General features: G+C 45.3%; 1 protein-coding gene across 1 annotated transcript; it reads left to right on the forward strand.

Moving 5' to 3' along the window:
- Positions 1-21,669: 21,669 nt before the first annotated feature.
- Positions 21,670-23,931, forward strand: LOC542915 (60S ribosomal protein L30-like). Its single transcript, XM_044574881.1, has 5 exons — positions 21,670-21,796; positions 21,931-22,036; positions 23,163-23,264; positions 23,389-23,457; positions 23,545-23,931. The coding sequence occupies exons 1-5, from the start codon at positions 21,776-21,778 to the stop codon at positions 23,577-23,579; spliced, it is 333 nt and encodes a 110-aa protein (XP_044430816.1). The 5' UTR covers positions 21,670-21,775; the 3' UTR covers positions 23,580-23,931.

Raw genomic sequence — 23,931 nt, forward strand, 5'->3', positions numbered from 1 at the left:
CCTCGTTTTCAGTAAGATGGAACAAGATAGCAACTTGTAGGAAGTAACACATTTTGATGTGTGCAGTCCAATGAGTGCTGAGGCATGCAGTGAATATCGTTATGTTCTTACTTCACAGATGATTCGAGTAGATGTTGAGAATATTTACTTGATGAAACACAAGTCTGAATTATTGAATGGTTCAAGTAATTTCAGAGTGAAGTAGAAGATCATTGTGACAAGAGGATAAAATGTCTATGATACGATCATAGAGATGAATATCTGAGTTACGAGTTTTGGCACACAATTAAGACATTGTGGAAATTGTTTCATAATTAATACCGCCTGGAACACCATAGTGTGATGGTGTGTCCGAACATCATAGTTGCACCCTATTGGATATGGTGCGTACCATGATGTCTCTTATCGAATTACCACTATCGTTCATGGGTTAGGCATTAGAGACAACCACATTCACTTTAAATAGGGCACCACGTAATTCCGATGAGATGACACCGTATGAATTATGGTTTAGAGAAACCTAAGTTGTCGTTTCTTAAAGGTTTGGGGCTGCGACGCTTATGTGAAAAAGTTTCAGGATTAAGCTCGAACCCAAAGCGGATAAAATGCATCTTCATAGGAAACCCAAAACAGTTGGGTATACCTCCTAATTCAGATCCGAAAGCAATAAGGGATTGTTTCTAGAATCGGGTCCTTTCTCGAGGAAAGGTTTCTCTCGAAAGAGTTGAGTGGGAGGATGGTGGAGACTTGATGAGGTTATTGAACCATCACTTCAACCAGTGTGTAGCAGGGCACAGGAAGTTGTTCCCGTGGCACCTACACCAATTGAAGTGGAAGCTTATGATATTGATCATGAAGTTTCGGATCAAATCACTGTCGTACCTCGTAGGGTGACAAGGATACGTACTACTTCAGAGTGGTACGGTAATCCTGTCTTGAAAGTCATGTTGCTGGACAACAATGAACCTACGACCTATGGAGAAGCGATGGTGGGCCCGAATTCCGACAAATGGTTAGAAGCCATGAAATCCGAGATAGTATCCATATATCAGAACAAAGCATGAACTTTGATGGACTTGCCCGATGATCGGCAATCCATTGAGATAAATGGATCTTTTAAGAAGAAGACGGACGTGGATGGTAATGTCACCATCTATGAAGCTCGACTTGTGGCGAAGTGTTTTCCGACAAGTTCAAGGAGTTGACTACGATGAGATTTTCTCACTCGTAGCGATGCTTAAAGTCCGTCGAAATCATGTTAGCATTAGCTGCATTTATGAAATCTGGCAGATGGATGTCAAGACAAGTTTCCTTACCAGTTTTCATAAGGAAAGGTTGTATGCAATACAATCAGAAAAGTTTTGTCGATCCTAAGGATGCTAAAAGGTATGCTAGCTCCAGCGATCCTTTTAAGGACTGGAGTAAGCATCTCGGAGTTGGAATGTACGCTTTGATGAGATGATCAAAGATTTTGGATTTATACAAAGTTTATGAGAAACTTGTATTTCCAAAGAAGTGAGTGGGAGCACTATAGAATTTCTGATGAGTATATGTTGTTGACATATTGATGATCAGAAATGATGTAGAATTTCTGGAAAGCATATAGGGTTATTTGAAAGTGTTTTTCAATAGAAAACCTGGATTAAGCTACTTGAACATTGAGCATCAAGATCTATAAGGATAGATCAAAATGCTTAATAGTACTTTCAAATGAGCACATACCTTGACATGATCTTGAAGGTGTTCAAGATGGACCAGTCAAAGAAGGAGTTCTTGCCTGAGTTGTAAGGTACGAAGTTAAGACTTAAAGCTCGACCACGGCAGAATAGAGAGAAAGGACGAAGGTCGTCCCCTATGCTTAAGACGTAGGCTCTTCAGTATGCTATGCTGTGTACCGCACCTGAAGTGTGCCTTGCCATGAGTCAGTCAAGGGGTACAAGAGTGATCCAAGAATGGCTCACAGGACAGAGGTCAAAGTTATCCTTAGTAACTAGTGGACTAAGGAATTTTCTCGATTATGGAGGTGGTAAAAGAGTTCGTCGTAAAGGGTTATGACGATGCAAGCTTGACACCTATCCGGATAGCTCTGAGTAGAGAGACCGGATACATATAATGGAGCAACAATTTAGAATAGCTCCAAGTAGAACAGTTATTTGGAATAGCTCCAAATAGAGCGTGGTAGCTGCATCTAGGAGATGACATAGAGATTTGTAAAGCGCACACGGATCTGAAAGGTTCAGACCCGTTTGACTAAAACCTCTCTCACAAGCAACATGATCAAACATAAAACTCATTGAGTGTTAATCACATAGTGATGTGAACTAGACTACTGACTCTAGTAAACTCTTGGGTATTAGTCACATGGCGATGTGACCTGTGAGTGTTAATCACATGGCGATGTGAACTAGATTATTGACTCTAGTGCAAGTGGGAGACTGTTGGAAATATGCCCTAGAGGCAATAATAAAAGTATTATTATTATATTTCCTTGTTCATGATAATTGTCTTTTATTCATGCTATAACTGTATTATCCGGAAATCGTAATACACGTGTGAATACATAGACCACAATATGTCCCTAGTGAGCCTCTAGTTGACTAGCTCGTTGTGATCAACAGATAGTCATGGTTTCCTGGCTATGGACATTGGATGTCGTTGATAACGGGATCACATCATTAGGAGAATGATGTGATGGACAAGACCCAATCCTAAGCTTAGCACAAAGATCGTGTAGTTCGTTTGCTAGAGCTTTGCCAATGTCAAGTATCTCTTCCTTTGACCATGAGATCGTGTAACTCCTGGATACCGTAGGAGTGCTTTGGGTGTATCAAACGTCACAACGTAACTGGGTGACTATAAAGGTGCACTACAGGTATCTCCGAAAGTATCTATTGTTTTATGCGGATCGAGACTGGGATTTGTCACTCCGTGTAAACGGAGAGGTATCTCTGGGCCCACTCGGTAGGACATCATCATATGCGCAATGTGACCAAGGAGTTGATCACGGGATGATGTGTTACGGAACGAGTAAAGTGACTTGCCGGTAACGAGATTGAACAAGGTATCGGTATACCGACGATCGAATCTCGGGCAAGTAACATACCGATAGACAAAGGGAATTGAATACGGGATCGATTGAGTCCTTGACATCGTGGTTCATCCGATGAGATCATCGTGGAACATGTGGGAGCCAACATGGGTATCCAGATCCCGCTGTTGGTTATTGACCGGAGAACGTCTCGGTCATGTCTGCATGTCTCCCGAACCCGTAGGGTCTACACACTTAAGGTTCGATGACGCTAGGGTTATAAAGGAAGCTTGTATGTGGTTACCGAATGTTGTTCGGAGTCCCGGATGAGATCCCGGACGTCACGAGGAGTTCCGGAATGGTCCGGAGGTAAAGATTTATATATAGGAAGTCCTGTTTCGGCCATCGGGACAAGTTTCGGGGTCATCGGTATTGTACCGGGACCATCGGAAGGGTCCCGGGGGCCCACCGGGTGGGGCCACCTGCCCCGGGGGGGCCACATGGGCTGTAGGGGGTGTGCCTTGGCCTACATGGGCCAAGGGCACCAGCCCCAAGAGGCCCATGCGCCTAGGGAACCCTAGAGGGAAGAGTCCTCGAGGGGGAAGGCACCTCCGAGGTGCCTTGGGGAGGATGGACTCCTCCCCCCTCTTGGCCGCCGCACCAGATGCCATCTGGAGGCTGGCCGCCGCCCCTTGGGGTGGGAAACCCTAAAAGGGGGCGCAGCCCTCCCCTTCCCCTATATATATGTGGCCTAGGGGCTGCCCATAACACGCGATTTGATCTCTCGTTGGTGCAGCCCTGCCCCTCTCCCTCCTCCTCTTCTCCCATGGTGCTTGGCGAAGCCCTGCGGGATTGCCACGCTCCTCCACCACCACCACGCCGTTGTGCTGCTGTTGGATGGAGTCTTCCTCAACCTCTCCCTCTCTCCTTGCTGGATCAAGGCGTGGGAGACGTCACCGGGCTATACGTGTGTTGAACGCGGAGGTGCCGTCCGTTCGGCACTAGGATCATCGGTGATTTGAATCACGACGAGTACGACTCCATCAACCCCGTTCACTTGAACGCTTCCGCTTAGCGATCTACAAGGGTATGTAGATGCACTCTCTTTCTACTCGTTGCTGGTCTCTCCATAGATAGATCTTGGTGACACGTAGGAAAATTTTGAATTTCTGCTACTTCCCCAACAAGTTGTGCCCAAGAGATTCAACGAGCATAACATTTTGTATGGAGCTATCATGTGATATGGCCACCTTACCGAGGCCAACCACCTTACCCTTTGAGTTGTCACCGAAAGTGACATACTTTCGAGGACTATCATTATCAGCAAGCTCATGAAACATGTCTTTATCTCCGGTCATGTGATCGGTACATCCACTATCAAGAACCCATTCCTTTCCTCCTGACATATATCCCCGAAGATTTGCCATAAGACCAAAATGTCTCATTGCATCATCAAGATCGAAGTCACTATCATCATCCTCATCATAGTATCCATGTTCAACTTCGTCATGTGGTGGATCAAATCCTAGAGAGGGTGATTCGTTAGAGTGGGTTTGACAATGATCTTGTCTATGAATTTTTATAGCTTCGGAAATAATGTCACTAATGATACCAACATTTCCTTTGGCACGCATAAGGTTTGTAAGCTCAAATAGACGATCACCAAACATAGGATCACTAGTATTCATTTTACTCAAAGCAATAGACTTATGGAAAATTTCATCAAGATTTTTCAATGAATAATCTGGAAATCATTCCTCAAGAAATTTCCATATGGTGTAGGCACACTTAAAAGTAGGCAAACATCCAATCAAGTTTCTAGGCAATCCTCTAAGGATAAGTTCGGCAGTTCTAAGATTCCTAACCATGTCAATTGACTCATCATGGGTAGGATGCATAGGATCAATATAAGGTGCACAAGGGCTAGCAATGTACTTGTTCGAATGACATTGATTGAAAATTACAAGCATCTCATTTTTCCACTCGTGAAAATACTCTCCATCAAGAATAGGCACTCTATGTCTAAGACTCCCCAAAGTAGACTCATCCATCTTCCTCCAATGGTGATTAAACCAAGGCAATGGAGACCAATGCTCTGATACCACTTGTAGGACCTTGAGAAGAGGTGTCTAGAGGGGGGGTGATTAGACACTAAGAGCCAAAGTTGCAATTTTTAACCTTTTTAAAGTTTGAGTGGAGTTTAGGCACAAGTTTAACATTCACAATACATAACAAGCAAGCATGCAAAGAGTATATTGTTGGAAATATGCCCTAGAGGCAATAATAAAAGTATTATTATATTTCATTGTTCATGATAATTGTCTTTTATTCATGCTATAACTGTATTATCAGGAAATTGTAATACACGTGTGAATACTTAGACCACACTATGTCCCTGGTAAGCCTCTAGTTGACCAGCTCGTTGTGATCAACAGATAGTCATGGTTTCCTGACTATGGACATTGGATGTCGTTGATAACGGGATCACATCATTAGGAGAATGATGTGATGGACAAGACCCAATCCTAAGCATAGCATAAAAGATCGTGTAGTTCGTTTTGCTAGAGCTTTGCAAGTGTCAAGTATCTCTTCCTTCGACCATGAGATCGTGTAACTCCCAGATACCGTAAGAGTGCCTTGGGTGTATCAAACGTCACAACGTAACTGGGTGACTATAAAGGTGCATTACAGGTATCTCCGAAAGTAGCTGTTGGGTTGACACGGATCGAGACTGGGATTTGTCACTCCGTATGACGGAGAGGTATCTCTGGGCCCACTCGGTAATGCATCATCATATTGAGCTCAATGTGACCAAGGTGTTGGACACGGGATCATGCATTACGGTACGAGTAAAGTGACTTGCCGGTAACGAGACTGAACAAGGTATTGGGATACCGACGATCGAGTCTCGGGCAAGTAACGTACCGATTGACAAAGGGAATTGCATACAGGGTTTGATCGAATCCTCGACATAGTGGTTCATCCGATGACAACATCGAGGAGCATGTGGGAGCCATCATGGGTATCCAGATCCCGCTGATGGTTATTGACTGAGAGCGTCTCGGTCATGTCTGCATGTCTCCCGAACCCGTAGGGTCTACACACTTAAGGTTCGGTGACGCTAGGGTTATGAAGATATGTATATGCAGAAACCCGAATGTTGTTCGGAGTCCCGGATGAGATCCCGGACGTCACGAGGAGTTCCGGAATGGTCCGGAGGTAAAGAATTATATATAGGAAGTGCTATTTCGGGCATCGGGACAAGTTTCGGGGTTATCGGTATTGTACCGGGACCACCGGAAGGGTCCCGGGGGTCCACCGGGTGGGGCCACCTGTCCCGGGGGGCCACATGGGCTGTAGGGGGTGCGCCTTGGCCATCATGGGCCAAGGGCACCAGCCCCTATAGGCCCATGCGCCTAGGGTTTCCCCCTAGGAGGAGTCCTAGTGGTGGAAGGCACCCCTAGGTGCCTTGGGGGGGAGGGAAACCTCCCCTAGGCCGCCGCCCCCCCTAGTAGATCTCATCTACTAGGGCCGGCGCCCCCCCCTTGGCACCCCTATATATAGTGGGGGAGAGGAGGGACTTCACACACCAGCCCCTGGCGCCTCCACCTCCCCCCGTTACGTCTCTCCCTCGTAGTCTCGGCGAAGCCCTGCTGCTGTGACGCCCTGCATCCACCACCACGCCGTCGTGCTGCTGGATCTTCATCAACCTCTCCTTCCCCCTTGCTGGATCAAGAAGGAGGAGACGTCTCCCGTCCCGTACGTGTGTTGAACGCGGAGGTGCCGTCCGTTCGGCGCTGGTCATCGGTGATTTGGATCACGTCGAGTACGACTACATCATCACCTTGCAAGCTTCCGCACGCGATCTACAAGTGGTATGTAGATGCAAACTCTCTCCCTAGACTCGTTGCTTAGATGAACTCATAGATGGATCTTGGTGAAACCGTAGGAAAAATTTTAATTTTCTGCAACGTTCCCCAACAGTGGCATCATGAGCTAGGTCTATGCGTAGTTCTCTTTGCACGAGTAGAACACAACTTTGTTGTGGGCGTGGATTTTGTCATCTTACTTGCCTCTACTAGTCTTTTCTTGCTCAACGGTATTGTGGGATGAAGCGGCCCGGACCAACCTTACACGTACACTTACGTGAGACCGGTTCCACCGACTGACATGCACAAGTTGCATAAGGTGGCTGGCGGGTGTCTGTCTCTCCCACCTTAGTTGGAGCGGAATCGATGAACAGGGCCCTTATGAAGGGTAAATAGAAGTTGACAAAATCACGTTGTGGTGATTCGTAGGTAAGAAAACGTTCTTGCTAGAACCCAATTGCAGCCACGTAAAAGATGCAACAACAATTAGAGGACGTCTAACTTGTTTTTGCAGCGATTGATCATGTGATGTGATATGGCCAGAAGTTGTGATGAATGATGAATTGTGATGTATGAGATCATGTTCTTTGTAATAGGATTCACGACTTGCATGTCGATGAGTATGACAACCGGCAGGAGCCATAGGAGTTGTCATTATTTTTTGTATGACCTGCGTGTCATTGAATAACGTCATGTAAACTACTTTACTTTATTGCTAAACGTTAGTCATAGAAGTAGAAGTAGTCGTTGGCGTGACAACTTCATGAAGACACGATGATGGAGATCATGATGATGGAGATCATGGTGTCAAGCCGGTGACAAGATGATCATGGAGCCCCGAAGATGAAGATCAATGGAGCTATATGATATTGGCCATATCATGTCACAACTATATAATTGCATGTGATGTTTATTATGTATTATGCATCTTGTTTACTTAGGACGACGGTAGTAAATAAGATGATCCCTTATAAAATTTCAAGAAGTGTTCTCCCCTAACTGTGCACCGTTGCTACAGTTCGTCGTTTCTAAGCACCACGTGATGATCGGGTGTGATGGATTCTTACGTTCACATACAACGGGTGTAAGACAGTTTTACACAGCGAAAACACTTAGGGTTAACTTGACGAGCCTAGCATGTGCAGACATGGCCTCGGAACACGGAGACCGAAAGGTCGAACACGAGTCGTATGGAAGATACGATCAACATGAAAATGTTCACCGACGATGACTAGTCCGTCTCACGTGATGATCGGACACGGGCTAGTCGACTCGGATCGTGTAACACTTAGATGACTAAAGGGATGTCTAATCTAAGTGGGAGTTCATAATTTGATTAGAACTTTATTATCATGAACTTAGTCTAAAACCTTTGCAAATATGTCTTGTAGATCAATGGCCAACGCTAATGTCAACATGAACTTCAACGCGTTCCTAGAGAAAACCAAGCTGAAAGATGATGGCAGCAACTATACGGACTGGGTCCGGAACCTGAGGATCATCCTCATAGCTGCCAGGAAACAATATGTCCTAGAAGGACCGCTAGGTGACGCTCCCGTCCCAGAGAACCAAGACATTATGAATGCTTGGCAGTCTCGCGCTGATGATTACTCCCTCGTTCAGTGCGGCATGCTTTACAGCTTAGAACCGGGGCTCCAAAAGCGTTTTGAGCATCACGGAGCATATGAGATGTTCGAAGAGCTGAAACTAGTTTTCCAAGCTCATGCCCGGGTCGAGAGATATGATGTCTCCGACAAGTTCTACAGTTGTAAGATGGAGGAAAACAGTTCTGTCAGTGAGCACATCCTGAAGATGTCTGGGTTGCACAACCGTATGACCCAGCTGAACATTAACCTCCCAGATGAGGCGGTCATTGACAGAATCCTCCAGTCGCTCCCACCAAGCTACAAGAGCTTTGTGATGAACTACAACATGCAGGGAATGGAAAAGACCATTCCTGAAGTGTTCTCGATGCTGAAGTCAGCAGAGGCTGAAATCAAGAAAGAACATCAAGTGTTGATGGTCAATAAGACCACTAAGTTCAAGAAGGGCAAGGGTAAGAAGAACTTCAAGAAGGACGGCAAAGATGTTGCCGCGCCTGGTAAGCCAGTTACCGGGAAGAAGTCAAAGAATGGACCCAAGCCTGAGACTGAGTGCTTTTATTGCAAGGGGAAGGGTCACTGGAAGCGGAACTGCCCCAAATACTTAGCGGATAAGAAGGCCGGCAACACCAAAGGTATATTTGATATACATGTGATTGATGTGTACCTTACCAGTACTCGTAGTAACTCCTGGGTATTTGATACCGGTGCCGTTGCTCATATTTGTAACTCACAGCAGGAGCTGCGGAATAAACGGAGACTGGCGAAGGACGAGGTGACGATGCGCGTCGGGAATGGTTCCAGAGTCGATGTGATCGCCGTCGGCACGCTGCCTCTACATTTACCTACGGGATTAGTTTTGAACCTTAATAATTGTTATTTAGTGCCAAGTTTGAGCATGAACATTGTATCTGGATCTCGTTTAATACGAGATGGCTACTCATTTAAGTCTGAGAATAATGGTTGTTCGATTTATATGAGAGATATGTTTTATGGTCATGCTCCGATGGTCAATGGTTTATTCTTAATGAATCTCGAGCGTAATATTACACATGTTCATAGTGTAGATGCCAAAAGATTTAAAGTTGATAACGATAGTCCCACATACTTGTGGCACTGCCGCCTTGGTCACATTGGTGTCAAGCGCATGAAGAAGCTCCATGCCGATGGACTTTTAGAGTCTCTTGATTATGAATCGTTTGACACGTGCGAACCATGCCTCTTGGGCAAAATGACCAAGACTCCGTTCTCCGGAACAATGGAGCGAGCAACCAACTTGTTGGAAATCATACATACCGATGTGTGCGGTCCAATGAGCGTTGAGGCTCGCGGAGGATATCGTTATGTTCTCACTCTCACAGATGACTTGAGTAGATATGGGTATGTCTACTTAATGAAACACAAGTCTGAGACCTTTGAAAAGTTCAAGGAATTTCAGAATGAGGTGGAGAATCAACGTGACCGAAAGATAAAATTCTTACGATCAGATCGTGGAGGAGAATACTTAAGTCACGAATTTGGTACACACTTAAAGAAATGTGGAATCGTTTCACAGCTCACGCCGCCTGGAACACCTCAGCGAAACGGTGTGTCCGAACGTCGTAATCGCACTCTATTGGATATGGTGCGGTCTATGATGTCTCTTACCGATTTACCGCTATCATTTTGGGGATACGCTCTAGAGACAGCTACATTCACTTTAAATAGGGCACCGTCTAAATCCGTTGAGACGACACCGTATGAATTATGGTTTGGAAAGAAACCTAAGCTGTCGTTTCTAAAAGTTTGGGGATGCGAAGCTTATGTCAAGAAACTTCAACCTGAAAAGCTCGAACCCAAGTCGGAAAAATGCGTATTCATAGGATACCCTAAGGAAACTGTAGGGTATACCTTCTACTTAAGATCCGAAGGCAAGATCTTTGTTGCCAAGAACGGATGCTTTCTGGAAAAAGAGTTTCTCTCGAAAGAAGTAAGTGGGAGGAAAGTAGAACTCGATGAAGTACTACCTCTTGAGCGGGATAGTGACGCAGCACAGGAAACCGTTCCTGTGATGCCCACACCAACTGAAGAGGAAAACCATGATAATGATCAAGGTACTTCGGATCAAGTTACTGCTGAACTTCGTAGGTCCACAAGGACACGTTCCGCACCAGAGTGGTACGGCAACCCTGTCCTGGAAATCATGTTGTTAGACAACAATGAACCTTCGAACTATGAAGAAGCAATGGCGGGCCCGGATTCCAACAAATGGCTTGAAGCCATGAAATCCGAGATAGAATCCATGTATGAAAACAAAGTATGGACTTTGACAGACTTGCCCGATGATCGGCGAGCGATAGAAAACAAATGGATCTTTAAGAAGAAGACGGACGCGGATGGTAATGTTACCATCTATAAAGCTCGACTTGTCGCTAAGGGTTATCGACAGGTTCAAGGGATTGACTACGACGAGACATTCTCTCCCGTAGCGAAGCTAAAGTCCGTCCGAATCATGTTAGCAATTGCCGCATACTATGATTATGAGATATGGCAGATGGACGTCAAAACAGCATTCCTTAACGGGCATCTTAAGGAAGAACTGTATATGATGCAGCCGGAAGGTTTTGTCGATCCTCGGAACGCTAACAAAGTATGCAAGCTCCAGCGATCCATTTATGGACTGGTGCAAGCATCTCGGAGTTGGAACATTCGCTTTGATGAGATGATCAAAGCGTTTGGGTTTATGCAGACTTATGGAGAAGCCTGCGTTTACAAGAAAGTGAGTGGGAGCTCTGTAGCATTTCTCATATTATATGTAGATGACATACTCCTGATGGGAAATAATATAGAATTTCTGGACAGCATTAAGGCCTACTTGAATAAGTGTTTTTCAATGAAGGACCTTGGAGAAGCTGCTTATATATTAGGCATCAAGATCTATAGAGATAGATCGAGACGCCTCATAGGTCTTTCACAAAGCACATACCTTGATAAGATTTTGAAGAGATTCAGAATGGATCAGTCCAAGAAGGGGTTCTTGCCTATGTTACAAGGTATGAGACTGAGCTCAGCTCAGTCACCGACCACGGCAAAAGATAAAGAAGAGATGAGTGTCATCCCCTATGCTTCAGCCATAGGATCTATTATGTATGCCATGCTGTGTACCAGACCCGATGTAAACCTTGCCGTAAGTTTGGTAGCAAGATACCAAAGTAATCCCGGCAAGGAACACTGGACAGCGGTCAAGAATATCCTGAAGTACCTGAAAAGGACAAAGGACATGTTTCTCGTTTATGGAGGAGACGAAGAGCTCGTCGTAAAGGGTTACGTCGACGCTAGCTTCGACTCAGATCTGGATGACTCTAAGTCACAAACCGGATACGTGTATATGTTGAATGGTGGAGCAGTAAGCTGGTGCAGCTGCAAGCAGAGCGTCGTGGCGGGATCTACGTGTGAAGCGGAGTACATGGCAGCCTCGGAGGCAGCACATGAAGCGATTTGGGTGAAGGAGTTCATCACCGACCTAGGAGTCATACCCAATGCGTCGGGGCCGATCAAACTCTTCTGTGACAACACTGGAGCTATTGCCCTCGCAAAGGAGCCCAGGTTTCACAAGAAGACCAGGCACATCAAGCGTCGTTTCAACTCCATCCGTGAAAATGTTCAAGATGGAGACATAGAGATTTGCAAAGTGCACACGGATCTGAATGTCGCAGATCCGCTGACTAAACCTCTCTCGCGTGCAAAACATGATCAACACCAGAACTCTATGGGTGTTCGATTCATCACAATGTAACTAGATTGGTGACTCTAGTGCAAGTGGGAGACTGTTGGAAATATGCCCTAGAGGCAATAATAAAAGTATTATTATATTTCATTGTTCATGATAATTGTCTTTTATTCATGCTATAACTGTATTATCCGGAAATCGTAATACACGTGTGAATACTTAGACCACACTATGTCCCTGGTAAGCCTCTAGTTGACCAGCTCGTTGTGATCAACAGATAGTCATGGTTTCCTGACTATGGACATTGGATGTCGTTGATAACGGGATCACATCATTAGGAGAATGATGTGATGGACAAGACCCAATCCTAAGCATAGCATAAAAGATCGTGTAGTTCGTTTTGCTAGAGCTTTGCAAGTGTCAAGTATCTCTTCCTTCGACCATGAGATCGTGTAACTCCCGGATACCGTAAGAGTGCCTTGGGTGTATCAAACGTCACAACGTAACTGGGTGACTATAAAGGTGCATTACAGGTATCTCCGAAAGTAGCTGTTGGGTTGACACGGATCGAGACTGGGATTTGTCACTCCGTATGACGGAGAGGTATCTCTGGGCCCACTCGGTAATGCATCATCATATTGAGCTCAATGTGACCAAGGTGTTGGACACGGGATCATGCATTACGGTACGAGTAAAGTGACTTGCCGGTAACGAGACTGAACAAGGTATTGGGATACCGACGATCGAGTCTCGGGCAAGTAACGTACCGATTGACAAAGGGAATTGCATACAGGGTTTGATCGAATCCTCGACATAGTGGTTCATCCGATGACAACATCGAGGAGCATGTGGGAGCCATCATGGGTATCCAGATCCCGCTGATGGTTATTGACTGAGAGCGTCTCGGTCATGTCTGCATGTCTCCCGAACCCGTAGGGTCTACACACTTAAGGTTCGGTGACGCTAGGGTTATGAAGATATGTATATGCAGAAACCCGAATGTTGTTCGGAGTCCCGGATGAGATCCCGGACGTCACGAGGAGTTCCGGAATGGTCCGGAGGTAAAGAATTATATATAGGAAGTGCTATTTCGGGCATCGGGACAAGTTTCGGGGTTATCGGTATTGTACCGGGACCACCGGAAGGGTCCCGGGGGTCCACCGGGTGGGGCCACCTGTCCCGGGGGGCCACATGGGCTGTAGGGGGTGCGCCTTGGCCATCATGGGCCAAGGGCACCAGCCCCTATAGGCCCATGCGCCTAGGGTTTCCCCCTAGGAGGAGTCCTAGTGGTGGAAGGCACCCCTAGGTGCCTTGGGGGGGAGGGAAACCTCCCCTAGGCCGCCGCCCCCCTAGTAGATCTCATCTACTAGGGCCGGCGCCCCCCCCTTGGCACCCCTATATATAGTGGGGGAGAGGAGGGACTTCACACACCAGCCCCTGGCGCCTCCACCTCCCCCCGTTACGTCTCTCCCTCGTAGTCTCGGCGAAGCCCTGCTGCTGTGACGCCCTGCATCCACCACCACGCCGTCGTGCTGCTGGATCTTCATCAACCTCTCCTTCCCCCTTGCTGGATCAAGAAGGAGGAGACGTCTCCCGTCCCGTACGTGTGTTGAACGCGGAGGTGCCGTCCATTCGGCGCTGGTCATCGGTGATTTGGATCACGTCGAGTACGACTACATCATCACCTTGCAAGCTTCCGCACGCGATCTACAAGTGGTATGTAGATGCAAACTCTCTCCCTAGACTCGTTGCTTAGATGAACTCATAGATGGATCTTGGTGAAACCGTAGGAAAAATTTTAATTTTCTGCAACGTTCCCCAACATATATAGGCAGCGGAAAGTAAAGCATGCAACTTGCAAGAATGTAAAGGGAAGGGTTTGGAGGATTCAAACGCAATTTGAGACACGGATGTTTTTGGCGTGGTTCCGATAGGTGGTGCTATCGCACATCCACGTTGATGGAGACTTCAACCCACGAAGGGTAATGGTTGCGCGAGTCCACGGATGGCTCCACCCACGAAGGGTCCCCGAAGAAGCAACCTTGTCTATCCCACCATGGCCGTCGCCCATGAAGGACTTGCCTCACTAGCGGTAGATCTTCACGAAGTAGGCGATCTCCTTGCCCTTACAAACTCCTTGGTTCAACTCCACAATCTTGTCGGAGGCTCCCAAGTGACACCTAGCCAATCTAGGAGACACCACTCTCCAAGAAGTAACGAATGGTGCGTTGATGATGAACTCCTTGCTCTTGTGCTTCAAATGATAGTCTCCCCAACACTCAACTCTCTCTCATAGGATTTCGATCTGGTGGAAAGAGGATTTGAGTGGAAAGCAACTTGGGGAAGGCTAGAGATCAAGATTCATATGGTAGGAATGGAATATCTTGGCCTCAACACATGAGTAGGTAGTTCTCTCTCAGAAATAGGATGCTGGAAGTGTAGGTTCAGTCTGATGGCTCTCTCCACGAATGAAGAGGAGGTGGAGGGGTATATATAGCCTCCACACAAAATCTAACCGTTACACACAATCTACCAAACTCGGTGGGACCAGATCGTTAAACTCGGTCAGACCGATTTAGCAAATAATGTGACCGTTAGGGTTTTCGGTGGGACCGAAATGCAACTCGGTAAGATCGATTAGGTTAGGGTTAGGGCATAACTTAATCTCGGTAAGACCAATTACACAAACTCGGTGAGACCAATTTTGGTAATAAGCTTTCCAGAGAGTTGGTCAGGCAAACTCGGTTGGACCAATTATCAAACTCGGTGGGACCGATTTTGATAATAAGTCAACCAGAAAGTTTGCATTGTAATCTCGGTAGTACCAATTGCTCAAACTCGGTGAGACCGATTTTGATAATGGACATACACAGAGAGATTACAATCCCATCTTGGTAAGACCGAGATCCCTATCGGTGAGACCGATTTGCCTAGGGTTTGTGGCAGTGGCTAAGACATCCAAACTCGGTGGCGCCGGATAGGAAGAATCAGTGGGGCCGAGTTTGACTTTAGGTTTAGGACATATGTGTGGAAGTGGGAAAGTAGTTGAGGGTATTTGGAGCATATCACTAAGCACTTGAAGCAAGAGGCTCATTAAGCAACACCTAATCCCTCCTTGATAGTATTGGCTTTTCCTATAGACTCAATGTGATCTTGGATCACTAAAATGTAAAATGAAGAGTCTTGAGCTTGAAGCTTGAGCCAATCCTTTGTCCTTAGCATATTGAAGGAGTTCCCATATCCTTTAGTCCATGCCACTCCATTGTTGAAATTATCTGAAACATACTAGATAGAAGTGTTAGTCCAACAAGAGATATGTTGACATTAATTACCAAAACCACCTAGGGAGCACTTGTGCTTTCAAAAGTGCATGAAGAAACTCCATACTGATGGACTTTTGGAATCACTTGATTATGAATCACTTGGTACTTGCGAACCATGTCTCATGTGCAAGATGACTAAAACACCGTTCTCCGGAACTATGGAGTGAGCAACTGATTTATTGGAAATAATATATACTGATGTATGTAGTCCAATGAATATTGAGGCTTGCGGCGGGTATCGTTATTTTCTCACCTTCACAGATGATTTGAGCAGATATGGGTATATCTACTTAAGGAAACATAAGTCTGAACATTTGAAAAGTTCAAAGAATTTCAGTGTGAAGTTGAAAAATCATCATAACAAGAAAATAAAGTTTCTACGATCTGATCGTGAAGGAGAATATTTGAGTTATGAGTTTGGTCTACATTTGAAACAATGTGGAATAGTTTCGCAACTCACGCCACACGGAACACCACATCGTAATGGTGTGTCCGAACGTCGTAATCGTACTTTACTAGATATGGTGCGATCTATGATGTCTCTTATTGATTTACCACTATCATTTTGGGGTTATGCTTTAGAGACGGCTGCATTCACGTTAAATAGGGCACCATCAAAATCCGTTGAGACGACGCCTTATGAACTGTGGTTTGGCAAGAAACCAAAGTTGTCATTTCTTAAAGTTTGGGGCTGCGATGCTTATGTGAAAAAGCTTCAACCTGATAAGCTCGAACCCAAATCGGAGAAATGTGTCTTCATAGGATACCCAAAGGAAACGGTTGGGTACACCTTCTATCACAGATCCGAAGGCAAGACATTCGTTGCCAAGAATGGATCCTTTCTAGAGAAGGAGTTTCTCTTGAAAGAAGTGAGTGGAAGGAAAGTAGAACTTGATGAGGTAACTATACCTGCTCCTTTATTGGAAAATAGTTCATCACAGAAACCGGTTCCTGTGACGACTACACCAATAAGTGAAGAAGCTAATGATGTTGATCATGAAACTTCAGATCAAGTTACTACTGAACCTCGTAGGTCAACCAGAGTAAGATCCGCACCATAGTGGTACGGTAATCCTATTCTGGAGGTCATGTTACTTGACCATGGCGAACCTACGAACTATGAGGAAGCGATAATGAGCCTTGATTCTGCAAAATGGCTTGAGGCCATGAAATCTGAGATGGGATCCATGTATGAGAACAAAGTGTGGACTTTGGTTGACTTGCCCGATGATCGGCAAGCCATCAAGAATAAATGGATCTTCAAGAAGAAGACTGACGCTAATGGTAATGTTACTATCTACATAGCTGCTTCGGAAGCAGCAAATGAAGGAGTCTGGATGAAGGAGTTCATATCCGATCTAGGTGTCATACCTAGTGCATCGGGTCCAATGAAAATCTTTGTGACAATACTGGTGCAATTGCCTTGGCAAAGGAATCTAGATTTCACAAGAGAACCAAGCACATCAAGAGACACTTCAATTCCATCCGGGATCAAGTCCAGTTGAGAGACATAGAGATTTGCAAAATACATACGGATCTGAATGTTGCAGACCCGTTGACTAAGCCTCTTCCACGAGCAAAACATGATCAACACCAAGGCTCCATGGGTGTAAGAATCATTACAGTGTAATCTAGATTATTGACTCTAGTGCAAGTGGGAGACTGAAGGAAATATGCCCTAGAGGCAATAATAAAGTTATTATTTATTTCCTCATATCATGATAAATGTTTATTATTCATGTTAGAATTGTATTACCTGGAAACATAATACATGTGTGAATACATAGACAAACAGGGTGTCACTAGTATGCCTCTACTTGACTAGCTCGTGAATCAAAGATGGTTAAGTTTCCTAGCCATAGACATGAGTTGTCATTTGATTAAGGGATCACATCATTAGGAGAATGATGTGATTGACTTGACCCATTCCCTTAGCTTAGCACTTGATCATTTAGTATGTTGCTATTGCTTTCTTCATGACTTATACATGTTCCTATGACTATGAGATTATGTAACTCCCGTTTACCGGAGGAACACTTTGTGTGCTACCAAACGTCACAACATAACTGGGTGATTATAAAGGTGCTCTACAGGTGTCTCCGAAGGTACTTATTGAGTTGACGTATTTCGAGATTAGGATTTGTCACCCCGATTGTCGGAGAGGTATCTCTGGGCCCTCTCGGTAATGCACATCACTATAAGCCTGGCAAGCAATGTAGCTAATGAGTTAGTTACAGGATGATGCATTACGTAACGAGTAAAGAGACTTGCCGGTAACGAGATTGAACTAGGTATTGAGATACCGACGATCGAATCTCGGGCAAGTAACATACCGATGACAAAGGGAACAATGTATGTTGTTATGCGGTTTGACCAATAAAGATCTTCATAGAATATGTGGGAGCCAATATGAGCATCCAGGTTCCGCTATTGGTTATTGACCGGAGACGTGTCTCGGTCATGTCTACATAGTTCTCGAACCCGTAGGGTCCGCACGCTTAAAGTTAGATGACGGTTATATTATGAGTTTATGCGTTTTGATGTAACGAAGGCAGTTCGGAGTCCCGGATGTGATCATGGACATGACGAGGAGTCTCGAAATGGTCGAGACATAAAGATCGATATATTGGACGACTATATTTGGCCACCTGAATGGTTCCGGGTGAGATTGGGACAATACCGGAGCTCCGGGAGGTTATCGGACCCCCCCCCGGGAGGTATATGGGCCTTAATGGGCTTTAGTGGAAAGGAGGGGAAAGGAGAAAGGGAGGGGGCGCCCCCCAAGCCCAATCCGAATTGGGAGGGGGGCTGCCCCCCCTCTTTCCTTCCTCCCTCCTTCCTCTTCCTTCCCCTCTCCTACTCCAACAAGGAAGGGGGGAGTCCTACTCCCGGTGGGAGTAGGACTCCTCATGGGGCGCGCCAAGGGTGGCCGGCCCCCTCCCCCTCCTCCACTCCTTTATATACGGGGAGGGTGGCACCCCCTAGAGACACAACAATTGATCCTTGAGATCTCTTAGCCGTGTGCGGCCCCTCCACCATAGTTCACCTCGATAATATCGTAGCGATGCTTAGGCGAAGCCCTTAGTCGGTAGAACATAATCATCGTCACCACACCGTCGTGCTGACAGAACTCTCCCTCAAAGCTCGGCTGAATCGGAGTTCAAGGGATGTCATCGAGCTGAACGTGTGCAAGAACTCAGAGGTGATGTGCGTTCGGTACTTGATCGTTTGGATCGTGAAGACGTACGACTACATCAACCGCGTTGTGCTAACGCTTCCGCTTTTGGTCTACGAGGGTACGTGGACACACTCTCCCCTCTAGTTGCTATGCATCACCATGATCTTGCGTGTGCGTAGAATTTTTTTGAAATTACTACGTTCCCCAACAACACCATCCCCATGTTCCTTATACTGATGGCCAATATGACCACACACAACACAACAATCTGGAAGATGCTCATGTTTGACGATAAAAATCCGACTCTTGTATTGCTGCACCATTGATGTAGCGTTCTTGAGTGGTTTGTAAATGTTGACCTTATGCAAACACTACAAAATTTCCCCTCTAAATCATGAGTTGGTTACACGAAAACCATCTCACTAACCTTTCCAGGCAATGCATTCAACATGGGACAGTAGCCGTCAGGGAGATCATGTATCTGAACCCAGAGCTCAAGGGTATCCAACTTGATTTGTGACGGCTTGGTAAATCTGTCATATGGCGCTATGATCACAACAAAACCCTTGTAATTCCATGGTCCTTCTTCCTTGACTCGCTCCCACTCACCCAAACAAAAGAATTGTAAAGTGTACAGATTATCCTGAAGGGTCTAATCTTTACCTCCTAGGCTAGATCCCAAGTTGCTCTCGTCGTTTTGAAAAACCAAAATTGGCTGTAAGGTTTCTCTTTGTGGACTTTTGCAAGTGCCATCCATTTTATTGACTCTAGAGGGGACACTTCTTCCTCAAACACCTCACCATCTAGATCATCCTCCCGGAGACCCGTCATCTCCATCATCTCTGCTAGATCCTTGGAGTCCACTGCCCTGGAGCCCGAAGCTTTTTTCTGCCATGCCTAAAAACACTAGCCTGATGGTGAGATCAATCGAGGTGTTGTTTGAACCCTAGACCGCCTTCCCCAGCAACCACGAGGCGAAGACCGAGCAACTCTCCAGAGAGAATCCCTTGATCAGTCCGAGCCAACGAGGAGGGTGACAGGGGATTGAAATTCTCGACGTTCGCCTGTCGCCGATGCGAGTACTGGAACCCTAGGGAGAGGAGAATACCCATAGGTACATCATCTACGTGTCAACATATGGCTGATGTTTGACACCGACAAAAGCAGATGGGTCAAGGCATATACGATCTGATAGCGCTGTCTGCACGACATTATTCATCAAAAAACAATAAAGCAACACATAACCTAGCACACTATATAAAACTACCAAACCTTCTCTTTCTTTTATTTTATTTTCCTTTTCCCCTCTTTTATTTCCCTTTAGTTTTCTTTTTTACGGATAGCAAACCTTTTCAAATATTATAACCTAGTAAACAGTAGAAAAACATACAACTAATTTTTTCTAATTTTTTTACACTAACTAACTAGCAATTCACAAGCAACAACTTAATATATCTAGTTAGCTAACTAATACTCCCTCCGTTCCATAATAGTGCTTATAGATTTTTTTGAAAAGTCAAACCTCACAATCTTTGACCAAGTTTGTGGAGAAAAATATTTACATCTAGAATGACAAACATATATCATTAGATTCATCATATATAAGATGTAGTTTCATATTTAATATTTTTGGTATTCTAGATATAAATTGTTTTCTCTATAAATTTTGATCAAAGTTTGCAAATTTTGACTTTTTGAAAACCATACAAACTACATTATGAAACATAGAGAGCATTAACAATTAACTAACTTGTATCCTAGTTACAAAGCAACCAATTAACTGAACTAACAACTCATTAATATAACAAAAATTACCGTGCTTTAGGGGGTGGCCAGATCCGGTTGCGGGTGTGGGTTGCGGCGGAGGAGGCGGTGCGGTGTCTTTGAAGGACGACACAGGCGGCTGAGGATTGTGGGGCTGTCCAGTAATTAGTCAAAAAGAAAATGTTGCCGTGGATGATCGTAGGCGGCTTGATTTTACTTTTTTTAATAAGATTGCTTTTGAAATGCTGCATATAAAATGAAATTTCGTCAAATAATTAGATGCAAAGCATTGTTTTTTTCTTGGGAGGATGCAAAAGTAGTGTTTCATATAAACGTAACATGCTTAAATGCTTTCATCACAAAAGTATATTTGGCAGTGTCTGAAGCTGGATGTGTTTATGGACGTTTTTTACGGGAGTAATTAGAGAACAAAGCTTCCTGGACGAGACTTGCCTGCTCCCTCCCCGTGCTTCCATCCGTGCTCCCGCGTACGTGGCTTGATTTGATTGAAAGAAAATAAGGCCCGACCCCACCCCTTGAAAATCAGGGGGGGAGATGATTAGATTAGAAAAGAAAAAGAGAAAATGACAGCCGTAGGATGAAGTGGGAGCACGGATGGAAGTATGAGAAGGGAGCAGGCAAGCCGGATCCAAGCTTCCTCGTCCAACGACAAAGATATGGCTCGGCTTTTTTATCCTCACCCTAAGATTCTAGTCCTGAACAAAGTTTACTCGCAACATGACAAATCAAGACCACCCGTAACAAAAAAAAAAGACCACCCGTAACAAGAGAAAAGAAACATGACAAATCAAGACAACTGGGATGCACCATTTTATTTTTTAGAAAAAAAAAATCTGCATCACATATTATTTCTTCGAACAAAAGTTCATTTTGATGGGGGTGGAGGGAGGAGGGTAGCTAAAGGAGGTGTTGTCATCGCCACTATGTCTGCAGAACTTTGCAATGAAACGTTGCTCTTTTTTTTTTTTTTGATGAGGGGTTGCTCTTTTTTTTCTTTTGAGAAATTGCAATGAAACTTTGCCTGAGAGAAAACAGTTGTCCTGAGTTGGTCCATTCCCTGAGAGTCGGCCCATACCGTGTATTCGGACTGGACGAGGTCCAGCAAGGCCCAACCAGGCGACCATGCGGCCCAGTGGCAGCCACGTAATTTCGACCGCTCGGCCGAACCCTATATACTCCCTCTCGCTCCCAACCCTACCGCGCCGCCGCCCCCGAAGAAGCCACCAGCCTCCTCCTCCCTCACCCGCCGCTCGCCGCCCGCCGAGGTTGGTCGCCGGACGCCATGGCTCCCACCAAGAAGTCGGTACGAACCGCACCCCTCCCCCTCTCCCTCCCGCCCCGCCCCGCCCCCTCTCCTCGGCTCCCAGCTGATTCTGTCCCGGGTTGATGCGGTTGATGTGCTCCGCCTGACGGATTTCGATTCGATTCCGACTGCAGAAGAAGAGCACGGAGAACATCAACAACAAGCTGCAGCTGGTGATGAAGAGCGGCAAGTACACGCTCGGCTACAAGACCGTCCTCAAGACGCTCCGGAGCTCCAAGGGTATGTATCGATCGCCCCTCTGTTTTTCTCACGCCGCTTGTCTCGGTTCGTCCGATCCGCCGTGGTGAAAGGTTGGTTAGCTCCGTTCGTTTGCTGCATCCTTGTAGCGGAAATGCAGAATCGACCGGCTCACAGATCTGGGACCTGGCTGTTGTGCAGAGTGGGGCGATTAGTGGTTGTCGTGTGATTATTTGTGTCTGGAACTGCGAGACCATTAGAAGTCGACAGCTTTAGCTGTCGATAGATTGTTTGTAGGACGGTCAATGCCATGCGCTGAATATCAGGATGGTCAATGCCATGCCGATCTGCAGTTAAATTACAATGCCATGCTCCGGATGTTAGGATGTTCAATGCAGTAGTCCAGTCTGTAGTTTGGCTCTTAAGCTTGCTTTTGCTGCCATTTTTATCGATGAATGCAACTGCTATTTCTTTCGTTTTATCCAAAATGTCACCTTATCTCTAGTGCAATTGGAGGTTAAAATGTTTGTTCAGACAATAGAGTTCATGCTAGGACAATCACTGTATTGTTTGAATGGAATTTGCATTCTGTAATGGGACTGAAGTTTACCTCTTTGGCTTGCGTTTGCTGTGCCCTAGAGATGAATACAGCGCCCTAGAATAATACCAGCCTCTTTATTAACACTTCCAAGATTTCTTCCATATCTGGGGGACAATGGAGGTTGGGATACTTGTATTTTGCTGACTTTAGTACCCACTGTTGTGTAGCAATTTTAGGATATTTTTAGGGGAATTACATGATATATTGGTAATTTAGAATTTGTAGGTGGATTGTGCATTTGTACTTATTGTAGTATAGCCTGCAGTTTGGTGCTTTCTTATGATCCAGCACCATTCTTTTCCAGTAGGTAGTCACAAAAGAGATGTATTCCCACACCGTTTAGATTGGAAGAAAGGTGTAATTTTTGATTTTCAGATTAGACCACGTTCAGGCTATTACTAAACCAATAGTGTGTGTGTAATGCTTATACCATTTTTTGGTAACTGTTTAAGATTGTCCTTTATTGGTAGTTGAAACACGAGATGGACTCATATTATATCTTATTGATTTTTTTCATTTACATGAGGCTCTGTTCAAATAGTCTAATTTGTTTGTTTGTTTGTTCAGGGAAGTTGATTATCCTCGCAAACAACTGCCCTCCGCTCAGGAAGTCTGAGATCGAGTACTATGCTATGCTGTCCAAGATCAGCGTTCATCATTTCCATGGAAGTAAGATTATTTGATCCTAGTCTGAAACCTTTCTCAATGCTTGTTTGACGTACGTAGTTTAGCTTGTTTATATCAAATAATGAGTTGTGGCCTAATGCTAACGAATGGGCCTTTGTCCTTTCAGACAATGTTGACCTTGGAACTGCCTGCGGCAAGTACTACCGGGTCTGCTGTTTGAGCATTCTTGACCCTGGTTCGTCCCTGTTAAACTCAAACCTCTTGGTCATTTCTCATTTGCCCTGATAACTTTGTACTGAGCGTTTGCTACACATGTTTCCAGGTGACTCGGACATCATCACCACCGTTCCTCAGTGAAGACAAGCTTACCTATCCTAGCCTAAGATGATGTAGTGTGGAGAGTCGTGCTTACAAGGCCGATGGCCGTCTCGTTATCGAGCCAGAGCTGCCAAACGCAGTTTCAAACCAAACATGGCTGTTTTTGTAAGGCATTCCTATGGGTTTTGTTTTGTGATGAGATGATTATTTCTATGGTCCTTTTTACCTTGCGCAATTGATGATTAGTTCTGTCAACATTGTTTTGCCTTGCTCCTCTAGTGAAACGGAACTTGAACAGCTAGTCACTTAACTGAAGAATTGCGTGAGAGTTGGTGATGCTTGTGTAATCTTTGCTCCGGAGAAATGGAATGGTTTGGAATGGTTTTTGTTT

Source organism: Triticum aestivum, chromosome 7B, assembly GCF_018294505.1.
Source record: "Triticum aestivum cultivar Chinese Spring chromosome 7B, IWGSC CS RefSeq v2.1, whole genome shotgun sequence".
Lineage (NCBI taxonomy): Eukaryota > Viridiplantae > Streptophyta > Magnoliopsida > Poales > Poaceae > Triticum > Triticum aestivum.

Excerpts from the sequence above, each read along its gene's own strand:
- LOC542915 (XM_044574881.1), top strand. The coding sequence starts at position 21,776 with ATGGCTCCCACCAAGAAGTCG. Across the intron at positions 22,037-23,162 it reads GACGCTCCGGAGCTCCAAGG|GGAAGTTGATTATCCTCGCA; the intron begins GTATGTATCGAT and ends TTGTTTGTTCAG. Across the intron at positions 23,458-23,544 it reads TTTGAGCATTCTTGACCCTG|GTGACTCGGACATCATCACC; the intron begins GTTCGTCCCTGT and ends ACATGTTTCCAG.